General features: G+C 41.7%; 1 protein-coding gene across 4 annotated transcripts in view; it reads left to right on the top strand.

Annotated features, from left to right (window-relative positions):
• The first annotated feature begins 7,934 nt into the window (after positions 1–7,934).
• The window catches only part of CCL28 (C-C motif chemokine ligand 28), a 34,198-nt gene continuing 26,601 nt past the window's right edge, over positions 7,935–15,531 (top strand). For 3 of the 4 annotated variants that reach the window (XR_014241863.1, XR_014241864.1, XM_082382542.1), the window contains exon 1: positions 7,938–15,126. Coding sequence is in view for 2 of the 4 variants with exons in the window: in XM_082382542.1 (XP_082238668.1) it covers positions 14,910–15,126 (217 nt within the window). In the remaining 2 variants the exon portion in view is untranslated. Of the gene's footprint in view, positions 15,127–15,531 lie in introns of all 4 variants that reach the window. The other variant, XM_082382543.1, reaches the window with a different exon arrangement.

Here is a 15,531-nt window from a genome sequence, read left to right as displayed (position 1 = left end):
GTCACAGCTAAACCATTTATCCATCACAATTCTGTCTTCTTCCTTTGATATCTCATTATCTGTTCCAAATCCTCCTCACCCTCACATACTACCCTCTAAGACTCAGTTTCACCTTCTTTGATGATATGAGCAACTGGATCACTTTTTTCCTTTTATTCTAACCCTTGATTTTATCCTCAGTCATCAGATGACTCACCTGAAATCTGGACTTCAGTATCCCCTCTTCTTCTGTACCACTAACTCTCATCACCACATCATATCAGCCATCCACCAGCACAGTAGGCCTCTGTACCTCCTTTTTAGGTGACACTGCTCATCTAGTAGAGCTCCAACTTTGTTTCCTTTTTCTAAACCAGTAGTTCTCAAACTGACGTACATCAGAATCACCTCTAAGGCTTGTTAAAACAGGGATTGCTTGAGGCCCACCCCAGAATTTTGACTTGGTATGTCCTGAGAATTTGCATTTCCAACAAGTTCCCAATTGATATTGATGCTGCTCTTCAGGAACCATCCTTTAAGAGCCACTGCTCTAGACCCATCCTGTTTAACTTCATTCTTCTCCCCTCGCTTCTCTTCATTGAGCCAACTCTTTGCCTTACTGATATGTTTAATTTTTCTTAACCTTCCTTTGCCGGCAGGTCCACCAGCCCGCTGCTGGGTACATTTAATTCTGTCCTGGCTCCACATATGCAGTGCGTAAGTTACTATGTCAACACCCTAGTACCCCAGACTTCCTTGTGTACTATCCAATTAGCCAACCCGGAACAATCCATAGCCTGCTTTCCCCAGTTCTCCTTTAGATCACATGTCTTTAAAGTTGTTATGGATCCATGCTGACTTGGCCTACTACAATTCATACTATCTAACTTCGACTGGGTACTTAATAATACTTTGCTCGCTGCCAAACAATTTTTTCCCAAATATTGTACTAGACAAGCCGAGCCTCAGAATATCTGCCCATGTTAGATCCAGCCACAAGCCGGGAAGCTCACAGCATTCCACTGATCTGAGAAACTCTTGTTAATAATCAATCTCCACAGTTACTTTGCACTTTGCATAAATCCAAAGCATTGCCACATGCGTCCCTTGGCATTTCTTTACTTCCCAGGGATCATGATAATAATCAAAGGGTTTCTGAAGCATATTACCCTTTTGACTGACCTTGCAAGGAGTTATTTGACTTATATACCCAGCAGCACTAATTACCGCTGCTTCAAGGTTTGGGCAGCCTTCCAATTCCATCGGCCCCATGATTGCCTGAACGGGAGGGGAATGGCAGATTAGGGCTCTAACACTCTGATATTCCTCAAATATCTGTGTGAGCTCGCAAAGAAAGCACCCATCTGAATTCACACATCCTTACTCATTCAATATTCATTTGACTTAATTTAAGCACTGTCCAGGTTCTCAGATTAGCAATATTGATACCACGCACATAAAGTGGAAGTCAGAGAAAATTTTCCATAAATATCTGGGTGATGTTAAATAAAGTGTAAAAATGTGGTATAGTGGTTACATAACACACCGCATACAGGGGTGGCATATCTAAATGACAGTGGTCATACCTTGCTACCCTGAGCTACTTCACGCAATCGCAGGGAGTAATTGGAGCTTTTTAAAGCATTCATAAGAGATCCTATCAGAACCACAATGTATGCGGCAGAGGCCCAAAGCCATGTGTAAATACCATACTTCCCTCTTCCTGAAGCTCCGTGGCTGTTTGCCCAGAGTCAATAACAATAGTCTCTCAGTGTTAGGCCTGTTCCATGGCCAGCAAAGACTGTGTCGTTTCTCTAGATTCTAAACTGATTGGCACAAGGCTGCCTTTGGTCAATCTGGACTCACAAAGGGTTGCACGAGCCCCAGGCCAATCTTTCTGGAAAGGGCTCTGCCATTTCTAGGGTGTGAGACCCAGAGCAAATCACTCCGCAAGCCCTCTGCTCCCACCTCGACATATCAACCCAAGTGAGAAGGGATTAGATAACCCCAAGATCTCTAAAGGGTAAGAATACTACAGAAGAGTGAGAAGAAATTATGGACAAGAGATGGGAAGCCTGCCTATTTGGCCTGCTTATGATGTGTGTAGCCTACATTACTCTTCTCTTGATGCTGTAACAAATTACTGTAACTCAGTGGTTTGAAACAAAGGTATTATCTTACTGTTGTGTATGTCAGAAATCCCACACAGGTCTCACTGGGCTAAAATCAAGACATCAGCAGGGATGCCTTCCATCTGGAGGCTCTAGGGGAGGATCAGCTTCCTTGCCTCTTTCAGCTTCTATTTGCCACCTGCGCTCCTTGGCTCGTGGTACCCTTATTCCACCTTCAAAGCCGGCAATGGCAGGTCAGCTTCCTTTTCACATTGCATCTCTCTGTTCCTCCATCCATAGTTACGTCTCCCTCTGACCACAGATGGGGAAGATTCTCCGCTCTAAGGGCCCATGTGATTAGATTGGGTCCATCTGAATAATATAGGATAAACTCCTCATCTCAAGGTTCTTAATCACATTTGCAAAGCCTCTTTTGCTGTGTAAGGTAACATTCACGGGTTCCGGGGATTAGGATGTAGAGATCTTTGGGGCCATTATTCTGCTTACTCTTTGATTCTAGCCCTGGTGTCGTTGAACAAGTCATTCGTCTTTTTTTAAGCCTATCAGGAATAAGCCAGGTGCTTTCCAAGACTCCCTTCCTGCTCTTTCTATAACCTTCGTCTCCTTGTCCTAGTAATGGGGATCCTCAGTTTCTGGGGAAATGACCTTCAACTTGTCAGAGTTAAGTTTAACCTTGGGATAATAATGTCCTTTTCTCCCCTGCTAGTAACACCTTTGGTTGTTATTTCTCTTTATTTTTTCCATGTGGAACTACTGAATCTTCATACATACCCTTTCTCTATTCTCCGTGGGGGGAAAAAAAAGATTTAAATTCATAAAATTCTTAGCCCGTAAAACACTCAGCATTCCTTTGGGTGAAAATGAACACAATACCTACCCTCACATAACACCGGTTCAGTCAGCTCTGAAACAAATGTTTAATGTATTCCTGCTGTGTTGCAGGCTTTCAATTAAAAACTAATGTTCTAATGGTGAAAATGACAATCTCTATATTAAAAGAACAGCTAGAAAAAAAAAAAAAAGAACAGCTAGGCTAGTAGTGGGGACATACAAGAGACAGCACATTTCAGTACAGCGTGTAAGTGCTGCAATAAGCAAGTGCAGGGCCTCTGAGGTCCCACTAGGGAAGAATGGGGGGTTCCCTGAAACTAAAAGAAAAGCAGGAGAGCTCCAGTGAAGGTGAGAGTGAGGTGATGGGAGGTGGGTGGAAAGATCCCCACAGGCAGCGGGAACAGTGTTTACAAAAGCCTGGAGAGACTGCAGATTGTAGGTAATTCAGCATTGCTGGAGCAGGGTGTTTGTTTGAAGTGGGAGAGTGGTGAGGGTTGATGGCAGTCAGCTAACCATGACTAGGGCCTGGAAAACCTTGTTTACTTGTTAAGGAGTTGGGAATTTATGCTGAGGGCAATGTGGAAGCATTGAAAGGTTTAAGCCTGAGGTTGGCATGATCAGGTTTGCCTTTTTTCCTGGAGACTCTAATTGGGGACTCAATCCAAGAGCTCCTGCGTTTTAACTGCTGTCACGTAATCATGCGGCCTTCCCATGAAGAACTTTGGAGGTTAGAGGCATAACAGCAATAAGAAGCCTATGTTCTCGGTGCCACTTGCCTCTGAATCTGGCTACTCATAATCTAAGAATAAAGCACTAGAAATACTATGTAAGCAAAATCACCCCTACCTTAAGCAAACCAGGGATGTGGTCCCTCTCCCGCTGATTGCAGCTGTTTGGTTCAGGTCTGGCCCCTTTACATGGAGCCCTGGACTCTGCGGTGCCTGGAACGAACCGTGCTCCGCAACACCTTTGTGCACATGCTGGAAGGAAGCCATTTCCTTCCCCACTTAGGCGTCAGGGTAGCTCTTACTCTCCCTTTGAGACTCACCACAAGTGTGTCCTGTCAGTAAATCATTTAAATCCTCTCAATTCAGCCTCCAAGGTTGAGCTAGGGCTCCACTTCAGTCAAGTGTTCTGCATCCCTCTGTTTTGTGGTTATCACAGTATGATGCAGGCTAAATGCTTTTCTTGTCCTACCCTTATTCAGCTACTCCCCCTCACCACCACTACGACAAAGTCCAGAGGAGAAGTCTTGTAATTAGAACAGATCTGGATGTGCACCCTTTGTTACCAATGCAGGATGCTTGGCAAGGGGAATGCTATCTTGGTATAGCAGCCCCAGGGTATTAATTAACAAGAAACCAGTTCAGAGATATGTTAATGAAAGGGTTAGGACTTTCTCATCTCACCAGGGCTTCGCATGGGAATTAATCTTGGGGTGTTGAACCAATCCTAACCCTGCACAACTTCTCCCCCACACTCACCTTTGCTGGGCAGCAGTAACTGGGCAGAGGAGGAAAGGACAGGGCTGCAGAATCTGCAAGTCTCAAGGCACTGGTGAGGACAGAGACGTGATTATTTCCACAGGGAGGTGCCAGCGCCTGTTTAGAGGACCGTGAAACGGCAGAGCGCTGAGGGGAGAAGGCTGCTGGGAGGGAAACGGGGCACTGAGGTGGGAAATGAGGATGCCCTCTGAAGGCCCAGGGAGAAGTCCCTGAAGGAGGCCCAGGTGATAAGCCTTGCCCCTGAGAAGGAATGGCTCAAACAACGTGTTCACTGTGGAGAAAAATATCAGGAAGTATCAGGAAAGTTGACAGATGAGGTACTGGAGGTTCCCAAACTTTCTTGGTTTACAGTTGATGTTCTTAATGTCTCAGTAATTTTTTTTCAGCATACCACTAGGCCAAAAGAAATACCAAATAGTGCCTGTTATTTGGTTGGATCCAAATGACTTAATAGTGGTAGCTGTGTGGCGTCCGACAGTTGTCCTTGTATGTCTCTCAATAATTTAGAATATCCCACAGCACCTCTAAGAGTTCGTTTCAGCACCTGGGTGGGCCTCAGCACACAGTTTGGGAACTACATTACCAATGCAATAGCAGCCTTCTTTTTGAGGACTTGGGTTCTAGGAAGCATCAATCCCAGACAAGACAAAGATTCACCGAAGACCTGTAAGCGTGGTTGTTTTGATTTTCCCCACTTCAGAGTGACCTAGGGCTCACCCTGAGGAACAGAATAGGACAGAACCTATCACAGGAATTAACATTGAAATTTTTGATTTTCTTGCACTCTCCCTCCACTAGCAAGGATTCCTTGAGGGCAAAGACACTGTCTGCACCTCTTACTCTTTCCCTAGAGCTGTGCTCAACACAAGGTGGGGACTCAATACAGGCACACCTCCCTTTACTGCACTTTGCAGATGTGTACTGCATTTTTCACAGATTGAAGATTTGTGGCAACCCTGCGTTGAGCACGTCCATTAGTGCCATTTTCCCACCAGCATTTGCTCACTCTATGTGTCTCTATGTCACACTTTGGTAATTCTCGCAATATTTCAAACTTTTTCATCATTATTATATGTTATGGTGGGCTGTGATCAGTGATCTTTGTTGTTACTATGACTCCCTGAATGCTCCGATGATGGTTAGCATTTTTTAGCAATAAAGTATTTTAAAATTAAGGTATGTACATTGTTTTTTTTAGACATAATGCTATTGCACACTTAATAGACTACAGTATAGTTTAAACATAACTTTTATATGCACCGGGAAACCAAAGAATTCGCTTGACTCACCTTATTGTTGTATTTGCTCTATTGTGGAGTCTGGAACAGAACCCACAGTGTCTCCAAGGTATGCCTGTACATTTTTGTTGAATGAATGACTGAATGGTTATATCTATTTCACCCTTCCCTATTTTCTTAGAAGATAAGCGCTGACATGTCCTTGACAGTCTTAACTCAGGACTCTTTCCTGAAATGTCAGCCAAAAAAAGGAAAATATAATTATCCAGGTTCAAAGCCAGCAGCAAAGACCTGGTGGGAGGTTAAAATTTCATTTGTTCTCCACCCTAAGGGAAATGCAAGGGGAAAGGTGACCTAGGAGTACAAACACAGGAAAAAGAAAGATAGACATTACTTTGATGTTTTATTATTTAAGATTGGGGGCCTTTTTTTTGATGCTTTTAAAGAATTGCTGAATTATTGGGGTGGTTTGGGTACAAGCTAGCTCTGAGATAGAGGAATACATTAATCACCCTTTTAGAGGCAGTTCACAGCAATATTTCAGGTTCTCATGCTTTTCCAGAACCTTGCCACTTTCCATCGAGGTAAAGTCTATTTCTCCTTCCTTTCAACCTGTGTAGAATTTTGTGACTGCCCCAGCTAATCGAATGCAATAGAAATGAACCTGCATAAGTTTCCAAGACAAGTCACAGAAGGCCATATAACTTCCACCTGGCTCACTCTCTCGCTCATGGGATACTTGCCTTGGAAGCCAGCCACCAGGCTGTGAGGAAGACAAACTAGTCACATGGAGAGGCCCATGCAGAGACCAACCGAGGTCCCCAGCTGACAGCCAGCATGAACTGCCAGACATGGGAGTGAGCCCTCCAGCTGATTCAGGCTCCCAGCCTTCAAATTACTCCAGGTGATGCTGAGTGGAGCAGATGTGAGTCATCCACTGCCACAAGTGCAGATTCATGAGCAAAATAAACGCTGATTTTTTTTTTTCCACCCCACGTGGCATGCAGGAGATCTTAGTTTCCCGACCAGGGATCGAACCTGTGCCCCCTGCAGTGGAAGCGTGGAGTCCTGACCACTGGTCCACCAGGGAAGTCCCCAATGTTGTGGTTGTTTAAGCCACAGTGTTGGCATATTTGTTACGCAGCCTCAGTCAAAACAATTTTTTTACCACTGTGTTTGAAAAATGTATACATAGTGTAGTAAGGAACACAGAACTCTGAACATAGAATGCCTGGGTTCCAATGCTAGCTCCAATACTTACTAGCTTTCAACCTTGGGTAAATCACTTAACCTCATGCCTGTTTCCTTATCTATAAAATGAAGGTAATAATAGTTCCTACTTCATAGGATGGCGCTCATCATTAGGTGACTTAATATGTGCAAAGTGTTTGGAACTGTGCCCACTACGAAATAAGCTCTACATAAGGATTGGATATTGTTGTGGTGGTGATGGTGGTTTTATAGTTGGTAATCTTGGTGTGTTTTATAGTTGGTAATCTTGGCAGAATTCTAAAACCCCAGTGACTCCTGCTTCATGGAATCCTGTCACTTGCTTCTAGTCAACAGATGTAATTAAAGTCCCTAAAACTGACTTGAAGTGAATCAAAAAGGGAGATTATCCTGGGTGGACCTCACCTAATCAGGTAAGCTCTTTAAAAAGAGCTCTTTAAAAGAGAATCTAGAGGTCAGACTCTCTTGCTGGCCTGGAAGAAGCCAGCCACCAGGAGTTCAACAACTGTGAGGAAATGAAAGCTAACTACCACAGGAACTTGGAAAGGACCCCCAGCCTCAGGAGAAACTGCAACCCTGGCTGACACTTTGACTGCAGCTTGTGAGACGCTGAGCAGAGGATCCAGGTAAGAAATCATACTTGACTCCTGACCCGTGGAAACTGTGAGCCAATAAATAAACAGATGTTGTTTTAAGTCACTAAGTTTGTGCTAATGTTATTCAGCAATAAAAACAAATATAATTAGTAAAAATTCAAACCATAAAAAAGTATATACAATGAAAAGTAGATTTTTCTACCACCCTAGACATTCACCCTCCTCAGAGGCAACCACTAGAAAAAACCTGTGCCTCATCATTCCAGAAATTTTCTCTGCGTATGAAAACATTTACATGCATCTGTATTTCCTTCATACACACAAACACAGGGATATATATATAGTGCATATATATATATAAAATATGGATATATATCTTGAAACATGGGCCAAGGGCAGTGAGTGAGTGTGTTATCTCAGAAATCTGTATTCTTTAGAAACAATATAGAACATCTTCCAGCTGAAATGGCTTTTAGGGGAGACAGAATAGGTCCTCTTAAGTGCTTAGGTGGTTTCATGATTTACACTCTGTAAATAAATGTGTGATGGGGTTGGGCATTAGTTTGCCAAAGTGGAGAAGAAAGACTATTTTTCCACTGCTTTCCACTTTCTTTTTTCCTTTCACTTACAGACCAGAGATCTTTTCTTACAACACCTTATCTTTACTGCTACAGTAAAGTCCATTGTGTTGTGTGCCATGATTTATTTTTCTAGCACCCTACTGATAGGTATGCAGGTTGTCTTTAATAGTTTGCTATTAAAAAATGCTACAATGAGATTCTTATGCTTACATCTTTGCATACATGTGTCTGTAGTATAAACTCCAATAGTCAAACTCTTACGTCTTCATTTTAAATTGATAGGTATTGCCAAACTAATGTCCTAAGACTGCACCAAATCACACTCCTTCTAACCACTTGTGATAAATAGATACTTGCTAACACACTTTGACCTTTGCCACTCTCATAGGTGAAAAATGTATCTCACTTTGTTTTCTTTTTATTTGTTTACATAGTTTTGAATGTTGAATAATGTTGAATAATGTTTATAAGCCTTATTTTTGTGAACTACATGTTCATATCCATAGCAAAATTTTCCATTAAGTCACTGGCCTCTTCCTTATTGATATACAAGATCTCTTTATACAATAGCCCTTTGTCTGTTGTCTTACCAATGTCACCCCCCTCCACATGCAACTTTATGCCATTTGTCTTTTATAGAGTTTTATTTTTCCATGACAGAATTTCACTTTTCTGTACAGTCAAATTTTTCATTCTTTTCCTTATGACTTCTGAGTCTTGTTTTATGCTTAAAAAGTTGTTTCCTGCTCTATTTTTTTAAGTTCATATTTCCTTTGGATACCTTTATGTTTTATTTACATTAAATATGTAATACATCCGGAATTCAAAGCTTCAACTTTTTTTTCCCATGGTTAACCAGTTGTTTCAAACAATTCATTGAATAATCCAGTTTTTCCTGATGTAAAATGCTAACTTTACTATATAGTAAATTCACACATTATATTTTCTGGATTTATGCACTGGTGTCTTGTGTCTACCGTAACTCTTTTAATGATAGTAGATTTACAATATATTTTAACATCCAGAAAGACTAGTCATTACTCACAGCTCTTCTTTTTCAGATTTTCCTGAGGAGATTCTTTTTGTTTTTATTAGCTTGAGGTACTATTCTGCTTTGATTCCCAATTTATTGACTGATCTTAGGCAAGTCACTATATTTCTGTACCTCACCATCATAAAAAACTGATGATACTGGACTGAATCTGGATGATTTATATATGTGGAAAGCATGAATGCTAAAAAAGAAAAGTTATAAATTTAAGTCTGGAACAGAAACTACAGTGTTAACCAGGAATAAGAAATCCAGTGAGAGGGAAATTCCCTACTGAGGCTCTCAGGTTATACTGTTTCCACTTAGTCCTGCATTCTTTGCTCTGTTTACTTTGGCCTACCTGATACCCAGCCCCATCAAACATTTAGTTAAGAGTATATATCAGAAACTGTGGCACTGAAAGAGACCTAGCATGGCTCTCCTAAAAGCCATCTCAGCTGAAAGATGTTCTAACCCGTTTCTAAAGAATACAAATTTCTGAAATATCACATACTCACTCTCTCACTCACTCAATCACTCACCCTTGACCCTTGTTTCAAGCCTACAAATTCCCTGGTGATATATATTTTTATAACTAACCGTCCTCCATGCTTTAAGGAAAACTCAATGCATAATTTTTTTGTTTTCTGTGTGGTATAGAAAACAACTCCTTCTGAGAAATGAACATTTGAAATATTATTACCAATTAGACTATAGACATTCAGAAGAGGCCACAAGTACCAACCATGGACATCTGTGACCACATTGGCAAGATTTTGCCCATATAGTGAAGGCTTGTTCGAATAATCCAATTTCTTGTTCATTCAACCCTAAGCCTCTAGTATTTGCTGAGCACTGAGTGAGGCACTGGGGGTATAATGATGAGTAAGATACAGGCCCTGTCCTCACTGAGCCCCACTCTATTGGAGGGCAGAGGCACACACATATATACAACAGTGTGAGATAAGTTGGCAATATACATTAAAAAGCGACTTAAATAGGCATACCCTTTGAGAAGTTCCATTCCTAAGAATTTATTTAAGAAAATTTTGAGATGACTGAACAAAGTGTATAGAACTGATTATCATAGCATTTCCGTAATAGTAATAAATACCAGAAAAGGAAAAAACCAAACTACCTAAATATCCAGCAACTGAGTAGAATCTAGTAAATAAACTATGGCAAAACCATGTGATTGAATACTATTAAACCCTTCCAAGATAAAAAAAACAATACAAATGCATAGGTTTGGCTATGGAGAGCTATTCCTGATTAATATAAAGTCACAAAACAGAGGGGGGAGGGGCAAAATCGGGGTGTGGGATTAATAGATACAAACTACTATGTATAAAATAGATAAGCAACAAGGGTATATTGCATAGCACAGGGAATTATAGCCATTATCTAGTACTAACTTTTAATGGAGAGTAATCTGTAAAAATGCTGAATCAATATACTGTATACCTGAAACTACTATAATATTCTAAATCAACTACACTTCAATTTTTTTAAAAAGTCACAAAACAGGAAGTGTTATATGACTCTATTTTTGTAAGAATAAACTATACTTACAGATAAAAAATCAAAAAGATAAACATCCAAATGTTAAAAGAGTTCACATTTGACTGGCTATTTGGCTATAAATTATTTTTAATTTTCCTATAATATACAGTATTCTGATATATATTATTATATTTTATATTCATATAAATATTTTACAAAGAGCATGCGCTTTTTTTTTTTCATTCAGAACAAAAGTTTATGAAAATATAAGAGGAGGCATTCTTTCACAAATGTGAGTGAAGCACCTTCTGTGTGTCTGGCCTGGGCCCCACTTGGGGCAGGTAAAGCTAACTAGAGGAGTTTGCTGCTCTCAAGGAGCAGCCTGGAAGGCTGTGGGTGAGGAAGCAAAGGAGGGCAGGGAGAATCAGAGTGACACTGGAGCTAGGCCTTAAAGAGGGAGTAGGAATTTTCTAGATGGCATGGGAACGGTTTGGAAGATGGTCCAGACAAGGGCAACAAGATCAGAGAAGACACAGGAAGACCAGGGCTGCTGTGGACAGTTGCACGGTTTGTGCACTGCAGAAGGCTACTTGTTGAGGAAGGAGTGGGGGCAAAAATGTAGGCTGGGCTTCACTTGCCGAGTCTTACGTACTGGTTGCATCTTCCCAGAGGAAGGGGCACCTCCTCATCCCACTTTTTTAATAGAGAAAAGGGGCCTTTTGTTTCTGTCAGCACCTTCTGCTTGTCAAGCTGTGGGTCCTGAGGCTGTGTCCACCCAGCGAGGGACAGTGTTTTCTATTCACACAAGGTACACTGAGGGCCCCGCACAAGCGAGTCTTTAAACCTGACTTGGCAAATAGATCTTCAGAGGTTGGAAGGGCCCTGCCATGTGCTCTCCAGAGCCATTTTAAAGCATGGGATTTGCTTTATATAATTAGAGTCATCATTGTAGGACGCTAGAGAACTGCAGAGTGTTAAAGATAAAAAATGTGGGTAAATATTTCAGCTGACCAGCCTGAATATATATCAAAAGCCTTTCAAGTAACTATGCCCTTTAACTTTGCAGTTCTGCTTTTCAAGATTTATTGTAAAGAATGAGCATACAGGTTTGCATTATATGTGATTCACTGCAGAATTATTTATAATAATGAAAAGAAATCCACAATTTAAAAGTTCAGTATTAAGAGGTGGGTTCAATAAAGTACAATACTCCTGTGTTACGAGATACTAAACCAGGCATCAGTTTAAAAGACTGGGTGAAATGCCCCTGCTACGAGTGTCCTAAGCACTGCTCTTCCCTGTCTTGGCACTTAGCGGACTGTACTATTACAGCTTGCTGAATTGTCCGTCCTCCCTGCAGTAGGGGCTATGGCCTCTTTGCTCACCGTTGGTTAACACAACATCTGGCATAGATAAGAGTAGATCCCTAATAAAGGTTTATTCAATGAATGAATATGCACAGAAATAAGACTGGAGGAATATGCACCAAAGGTTAAGAAACTTTATTTCTGGATATTTAAACATTTTCCTTCTTTATATTTTTTTACATATTCCAATTTTTTTACAGTGGACCCAATATAATTTTATAATCAGAAGAGAACAACATACTATATTCAAAAATGGTAACTCAGAGCCTACCATAAAGTATTTGAAGCTCAGTTTTGAAACAGAGACCCCTGTTTGGCCCTTCATATCACAGAGGTTAAAAGGTGATTATTCTCATCAGCAAAAGATTAATGGAGGAGCCCATTAAATTGTAAATTCTTCTAGGACATTTAAAAGTTGACATGGGGACTTCTCTGCCAGTCCAGTGGTTAGAACTCCACGCTTCCACTGCAGGGGACAGGGGTTCGATCCCTGGTCGGGGAACTAAGATCCCGCATGCCGTGTGACGTGGCCAAAAAATAACAATAAAAAATAAAATAAAAATAAAAGTTGACATGATTTTCAAAATATCAATCTATATACTTATTTCAAGACAAATCTTCAAGGGAAATTAATTTTATTTTGTGAAATCTACTGTTTAGAAATCTTCTTCATCCCCCTAACCCAAACTGGCCATTTTACCTAGGGCCTGGATGGCATCAAGTATTTTTATGACAGTCAGAGGTTCACACTTTACTTCTCTTTAAAGTGAAAACGATTTGGTTTTTCCGGGTAAAGTAAAATATATGTACGTGTGTATGTGTGTGTGTGTGTGTGTGAATGTGTATATATAAATTTTTTCTTTTAGGTTTGCAGTCTGGTATTCTTTGCCAAGGACAATGGAAAACAGAAAACCACACAGTTTTAGACTGTACTCAAACTGTTTCATTCTATTGCTCTCCCCTCCAACTATCTTTCCCCTAGGTCCTAAAGGCATACGTTTCCCAGGCTCCTCCTCATTTGGTTTTGTAGAAGCCCTGAGCCCAGATAACAATATTTAAATAATCACAGTTGTTCTGATACCACTCTTGAAGCTCCTTCCCAGTTAATTCTGGTCCACATCTGCCTAGTGAACACCCTGTCACACACAGACATACACACCCCATAATTACAGCTTGTACCATGTTCTCTCCAGGCAAAGTCCCATCCCAATTTTGCCCTCACCCCAGTCAAACTGATCTGCTGGTGGATGTCAGGTTTGCTTTTTAACACCAGGCTGACTTAATGCCTTGCCCCAAGGCTGCCATTCTAAAGGTGGTAATTTCACAAGTGCAAGCTTTAATGCTTTTGGTTCCATGAACCACACCAACTGCCTTCAGGTTACCACTACCCAAGCCACCATCTCAGCAGTGACCCCCAGGAAGGAGAGGGAAAGTACTAATAACCGGTGACGACTCAAGGAGGGGCCCCTGTGCTCTCCAAGTCTGGATTCTGTCCCTAGGTCTTTTTCCTGGAAGGCCCATGGTGACATTTCCTAGCAGAGGAGACAGGCACACAGTGAAAGGGAAGCTTTCCTGTTAAATAGAGAAGCAAATAAGAGTTCTCGAAAAAGTACACAGGGTCTGTCTAATCCCAGGTTCATCAGAACTGAGCCCAGCCTTCCTGTTGGATTAAAACCACTCCTATTACCCAATAGTCATCCTTCATTTCATCTGAACAGAGGCTTTTTTCTACTGCACAGAAGCCATCCTCAGGAAGGCCTCTTAGGGCAGGAACTTCAGGCACAGTGGCAGGCTGGTGACTGAATGTTTATGCACCTGTGTTGTTTCTGTAAATCAAAATAATTTCTTAACTGTGGCTGTTTCAGAACATAACTTTTGTGCAGCTTCCCTGACTCACCTTCAGAGCGCTTGGTCCTCTGCTAGGTCCAGAGGCTGCGCAGTTGTGGTGGGCGCATATAGCTTCATGGGCCTTGACAGTCACCTCTGCAGGCTCTATGTGCTCTATTTCCGAGATCTTCGGCAAGAGTCTTAAGACCTTTGGTTAGCGGCAGAGTCTGGAATCGCTGCTCTGCATGACTAGGTCTTCCCATTCTTGGCCTAGCCCGGTGCCCACAAAGCTCCCATGTCCTATTTTATTATAACTCCAGTTCTTGACAGTGAAATTAGAGCTTGCTTAAGTACCACAACTTGACAGCTGGGGGACAATTCTGACCTCGAGCTCTTGACCTTATAAAGTAGCGCTGCCCAATGCAACTGTAGTGTAAGCTACGTAAGTAATTTTCTGAGTAGTCACATTAAAAAAAGTAAAAACGCAGGTGAATAATTTTAATAATATAGCTTATGAAACTCAATATATCCAAATATTATCATTTCAGCACATAATCAATACAAAAATTATTAACGAGATATTTCATATTTCTTTGTACCAAGTCTGGGGCTTTTTTTTACCAGGCACAGCCCCTCTACCTGTCTTATTACCTTTCTCCTAAATAAACTAACAGCCTCACTGGAAACACTTTGGCTGCAGACCAAGACCAGAATGGGGTTGAATTTTCCCATCTTTCCACCAGATAATGTTTTTTATGACTTGCCACCTTTGTCCCTAGAAACTCAGTTTCAATAAGCTACTAAAAAACTGATTCCTTTATGCAATGGTTCTCAATAGAGGTATCCATCAGAATCACCTACGGAGCTTTTTAAACTTCAAATTACTGGTCCTCTACTCCAAAATTCTGATTTGTAACTGTGGAGGAATTCATGTAGGTAGCTATTTTTAATGGTCCCCAAATTCTGATGCACACCTCCAAACTCACAACAATCTCACCAGAGGTCAGATCACCACAGACATCACCTGATCCCTCAGGTGGCTGAATACAGGTCTGGTCTTAAGAAAGAGCCTGGTTTCAAGGAAAGAAACATGAGAAAGAGGTACCCTAGCACCTACCAGGGTGGAGCTTTCTGGCTTGCTTTCCTCCACGCTCTTTCTCTGTACCCAAGGGCACTTTTAGCCTCATTTCCTGATCTTAACAGCCTCACCTGCGGTGCTGTCGAGCTGCTGGGGCAGGCAGGAATGCAGCGGACAGGACTCGCTCTCGTGGCCTTGGCTGCCTGGGTGGCTCTTCGCCCCTCGGAAGGTGAGTGGCGGGCTGGCTATCTAAGCCTCCAGGGGAAGGAGGGGGGCTGCCTTCCAAGATGGAGCTGGAAGGAGTGAGGTACTCCAGCAATCAGGGGCCGGAATTTCCAATTATCTACATGAGAGTGGCATAGGTTTAAATTCCTCATCTCCAAGAGGCAATTTCAGGAAGGAACATCATTTGAACTGAAATATCAGTAATTTGCCACCAGTGCAACTTTGAGCAGTGCTTTCTTTTCTGATGATAGTATCTTAAGAGAATCCCTGGGTAGAGGCTGGAGGAAAGCCCCTATTATTCAACTGTCTTCCCCCTTACCCTGACCTGCTAAACTGTCTGAATACAAGTGTGCATATTCCTGGAAGAAAGATAGACTTGACCTCTGGTTTATGTTTTGGTAAGTTGCAA

Source organism: Balaenoptera borealis, assembly GCF_965194805.1.
Source record: "Balaenoptera borealis genome assembly, chromosome: 2".
Lineage (NCBI taxonomy): Eukaryota > Metazoa > Chordata > Mammalia > Artiodactyla > Balaenopteridae > Balaenoptera > Balaenoptera borealis.
The sequence above is the reverse complement of the archived record's forward strand: the minus strand, read 5'-3'. Positions and strand labels throughout refer to the sequence as shown.